Below are 4,669 nucleotides of genomic sequence, written 5' to 3'. Positions count from 1 at the left end.
CTGCCCAGAGCCAGAACATTCGACGTCACGCTGAGATTACAGTGACCGCCCCCCCAAAGCTCATATTCTTCACTCATTCAAGTCCTTCAAACATTCATATCCTGGGAGAGGCACAGGTGTGGTGGGGGTGGGGGAGTGTAAAGCACAGGCCCCGCCCTCAGGAAACTAACATACAATGAGCTAATAGCCGAGGAACAGAGACCCCCGGCCCAGTGGGGTCTGACCACCAGCAGCAGGACGCGGCACCGTGAGCACTGAGCTGGGGTGGCACTTTGCTGGGGCGACTGTCACTCAAGCATCGGGTCCTCCGCGAAATCTTACACGCTGCTGCCATCGGAGTCAGCGCTCCTGGTTAGAATTCAGGTGACCTGCAAGTGACAGTCACTCAGCCAGTATAATTCTCCCCGGCACGGGGCCTCGCTGCCCGCCTCGGTCCTGCTGCCTCGCTTGACCCATGCAACTCAGACCCGTCCCTGGGCCAAGACGGCTGCTGCCACACCGCTGGCCACCATGTCGGGCGGCCCCTGGCCTGCCGCCTGGTCTGCGTTTGCAGGAGCGCAGGAGGGAGGGAGGGAGCGGGCACAGCTCCTTTCTTAGAAACACTTTCTAGAAGCTGCACGCGCCATTGCTGTTCACAACCAGAACTTGGTCACGTGCCGCGTGAAATTTTGAGACCTGGAAAATGCCTTAAATCCAGGCGGTCATCTCAGTTACGGAGAAACGGGAGAACAGGTATCGCGGGACAACTGGTTCTGTTCCCGTCCCGCCCCGTTACGGCCCTGAGCACCCCGAGGGCTCCTCCGGGCAGGGCCAGCACACAGGGCGCTCTGGCAAGTTCCAGCTGACCCTGACGCACTATTACCACTTGACAAGCATTAACTCACTTAAATCTTCACAACCCGCCTTGCGGTGTAGATTCTATTATCATGCCCATTTCACAGAGTACAAAACTGAGTTCAGAGAGACTGCGTAACCCGCTCACGACTGCGCAGCTGTGCGCTGAGAACTGGGCCACGGCCCCGGGGCAGGCCGGTTCCAGGCACCTGCTCCTGACCGCCACATAGTCGGCCAAGGCCTGCGAGACCACAGGGCTCTGCCGGCCAGCGACACCTCATGGGCTCCCGGGCCCCCGCCCCGCAGGCCGGCCACATTCCCCCAAGAAATCCCACGCCCGGCCACCAGGGCTTCCTCGGAGAGAAGGACAGAGACCATGGCCTGACGGGCAGCCCTTCTCCACGCCAGGGACAGAGACCAGAGGACCAGCTGTTTCTACACCTTTATTTCTCTGTGAAAAGGGGAAAAAAGGAGTAAAATAAAAACGGCACAGTTGACACGAAAAAACCACTGGGGGAGGAAGGAAGGGAGGCAGAGGTAAACGGGGCGGGGTCCGGATGCGCGCATCTCTGTCCTGCGGGCAGGAGCGCCCCCCGCCCCTGCGCTGTCCTGCCACCGTGCTCCCCCAGGCCCCGGGGAGGTGGACAGTGAGAAGTCGGACTCCCAGGCTGGGGAGAGGAGGAACCGTGCTGGGGGAAGGGGCCTGGGGTCAGACCATGCTCGGGGAGTGACAGCCAAAGGCCCCCAGTGTCTCCCGAGGGAGGAGTTTGGGGGCGGGGTGGGTGTCAGAGGCGGCTGCTGGCTCTTCTTCTGGCACCGTCCTGGCATCATGCGAGAGACAGAACTGGGGGACAGAACGGGCGGCAGTCAGAACCACGGGAGGCGCCCCCCAGGCCGACGCCCATTCATGCAGACCCCCGCCCCCACCCCGCCCTGCGTCTCTGAGTTCGCAGAGTCTTACCGGTCAGGGCCTCCTGGGCGAAGTACTTGACGTCCACGTCCTGGTCCTGTGTCAGCTTCTCCAGGATGGGCTTGACCTCGCTCTGCAGCGTGCTGAAGGAGAAGGGGAGGGCGAGGCACAGGCTGAGCTGGGCACAGCTGGGCCATGGGGCAGGCGGAGGTGCGTACGGGTGAGGCCTGCCCGTGAACCACGTGAGGCCACAGGTCTCCGGGGCCCAGAACGGAGGGTCACAGGGCCCACGAGTCTGAGGGTCGGCAGAGAGTGGGCTTCCATCTCTTTAACGTGCTGACCGAGGCCTACCAGGGATGAGGTGTGAACACACAGGTAAATGCCACACTCTCGACTCCTGCCAAGGAGCTGACCCGGGGGGCGGGGGGGACAGACTCAGCTGATGACCAGGAGCAGAGTGGCAAGTGCCAAAGAAGTACTTGGCTCTAGGCCCTACAGGGACAGCTTAGGGAGGCTTCTGCTCTCGTGCGGGGGCCCGGGGACATCTGTCTGCACTGGGAGTCAGTCGTTTTGTTGGGTAATGAACGTGAACATGAGAGGCACTGAGGGTGAGGTTGTGTCTTGGCACAGAGGCAGAGAAAGACATCGCAGAGGCAGGTGTCACGTGTCCCCTTCCAGGTGACTGCTCCTCTCCCTCCCCAACACGTGACCGCCGTTCTCACTCCTGTCATCTAGGTCTGTCTTCCGCTTCCGAACCTGATATAAACGAATCACAGGATGGGCCTCCTTGGTCTGGCTTCTCATCCAACATCGTGTCCGTGCGTCTGTGAGAAGCAGCCTTGCTGCTGCCTATGGCAGGAGGCCTCCTTCGTTCCCAAGCAGAGTGCCCCATTGTGTGGATAAACCAAGCTGACCCACGGGAGTGCTGCCGGGCACTCAGGCTGCTTCCATTTCAGCAACGACGTGACTAAAGTTACATCCTTTTGTCAGGAACACTTTTCCCTCGGATACACACCCGGGAGTGGACGTGCCGGCTCAGAGGAGGTACGCACGATGATCTTCGGGAGATTCTGCCAGGCTTCAGAGATCGTACGCATTTACCACTTAAGAGTCCAGTCCGCCTGCCGTGTACGACGGCCCAGCTCCCAACCCAAACGACTCCGAGCTCCTCCAGGCCTGCCCATTCCGCAGTGTTTTCATTTGCATTTTCCCGACGGCTACTGGGGTTGGGCACCTTGGCACACGCTCACTGGCTATCTGGAACCTTCTTTCGTAAGTGCCTGCTCGAGTCTGTCTTTGCCCACGTCTTTCTTGGGGTTTGCCTCACTGATCTCTCGGTCCTGCCAGAAACGTGCACATCGCAAACGCCTCCATCGGCGGCTTGCTGCTGGACCCCGGCCGTGCTTGCCTGGTGCGTCCTCCATGGTACCGGAGGCGAACGTCTCGATCCGCTCCTCGGCGAGCTGCTCAGCAAACCAGTGCCTACTACTCTAAGTCTTGACGACGTTTTCCACTGTTTCTAGGAATTTTTTTTTAAAAATCTTTCTGATTCCGGCCTGTTACCTCAGTTTTTGCACTGAGGCGGGAGGTTTTTTCCCCTCTAACTCGCATATCACCTGACCCGGCCATCTACGGATGGTACCGAGGTTTCCCCTGGCCTCCAAACCGCGATGGCCTCTGCTTCTGCACACACACGGGCGTTTCTGTGCCCTCAACTCTGTCCCACTGGGCTGTGTGCATGTCGTCGTGACGATACCTCGCTTTTTAACTCCTGCGGCGTCAAGGTATCTCCAGTATGTCTTGTGACTTTTTTCTTCCTTAGGCTGATCTTGGCTGTTTCAGATCTTTGCAGTTCCGTGTTAATTTCAGAATCGACCTGTAGCTTTTCCTCTGACCTTGACTGAGATTACACTGAACCCATCCACGAATCTGCGGAATCTTCCCGTCCGTAAGTACCACGCGGGTCTTTAAGTCCCAGCAATGTTTTGCAGCTTTCACTAGAGATGTTGCACATCTCTCAGTGCCTATATTCCTGGATGTTTAACTGTTTTGATGTAATTATGAATCACTCACTCTCTCACTCTCTCTCTCTCTCTCTCTCTCTCACACACACACACACACACACACACACACTCACGCTTGTTAATTTCATCTTCCACTCATCTGTTGCTCGCATACGAAACTGCCACCCGCACCCTTCTCCTCTCCCACTACGTGAGGTAGGCCACGCAGATTCTCATTCTACATCTGAGGAAACTAAGACCTTGGGAAGGGGAAGAGACAAGCCAAGGTCACACAGCAAGTGAAGAGCAATGCCGGGCCAGGGCGCAAAGCCTAGGCTGTTATCAAAGATCAAGGTGCGTGGAACCAGCCCCGCTGATGTGTGAGGGTCAGTCCAGGCCTCACCTGTTGTCCAGGATGGGACCTATCTTCTGCAGGGACTTGGCCACATTGAAGCGGACGTTGGCGACGGGGTCCCCCGCCATACGCAGGACCGTGGGCAGCATGTGCTTAGTGGTGATGTCCTGCCCGCAGACCTCAGACAGCACCTGGGAGTCAGTGAGTGGCAAGGGGTGATTATCCAAAGTTCATGGCCAATTCCCATGTCTCTATTTCCCTGACCAGCCACCTCAGTGATCACTAAGCCTGAGTGTGAAACGGAGCGACATGGGGACCCTGAGTTGACGGTCACCCACCCCGGGGACACAGTTTAGTCCCCTGAAGCTCTCACCTACCCTAACACCCCTTAACGCCACTACCCCCTGCCCTGGGAACACATGGCCCAGGTAGTCCCCCGGCCCCATCTCCCTGTCCTGACTTCCCTTCATCCTCTGGGGATGGGCCTCGACTCCCAACCCCGAGACCCCTCCTTAATGCGGTGGTCCCCGGGGTGAGGCATGGGAAGAGATAACCAAATGCGCATCC

General features: G+C 58.4%; 1 protein-coding gene across 3 annotated transcripts in view; it reads right to left on the bottom strand.

The window, feature by feature from the left end:
- Nucleotides 1–1,258: 1,258 nt before the first annotated feature.
- PPP2R1A (protein phosphatase 2 scaffold subunit Aalpha) overlaps nt 1,259–4,669 on the bottom strand; it is a 28,226-nt gene continuing 24,815 nt past the window's right edge. For 2 of the 3 annotated variants that reach the window (XM_023524144.1, XM_011381699.2), the window contains 3 exons: nt 4,151–4,293; nt 1,796–1,887; nt 1,526–1,678 (listed from right to left, as the gene is read on the bottom strand). In XM_023524144.1, the coding sequence (XP_023379912.1) occupies nt 1,662–1,678; nt 1,796–1,887; nt 4,151–4,293 (252 nt within the window). In that variant the 3' untranslated portion in view covers nt 1,526–1,661. Of the gene's footprint in view, nt 1,679–1,795; nt 1,888–4,150; nt 4,294–4,669 lie in introns of all 3 variants that reach the window. The other variant, XM_023524143.1, reaches the window with a different exon arrangement.

The sequence above is a fragment of the Pteropus vampyrus genome, unplaced genomic scaffold, assembly GCF_000151845.1.
Source record: "Pteropus vampyrus isolate Shadow unplaced genomic scaffold, Pvam_2.0 Scaffold448, whole genome shotgun sequence".
Taxonomy (NCBI): Eukaryota; Metazoa; Chordata; class Mammalia; order Chiroptera; family Pteropodidae; genus Pteropus; species Pteropus vampyrus.
This window is presented reverse-complemented; position numbering and strand designations above follow the sequence as displayed.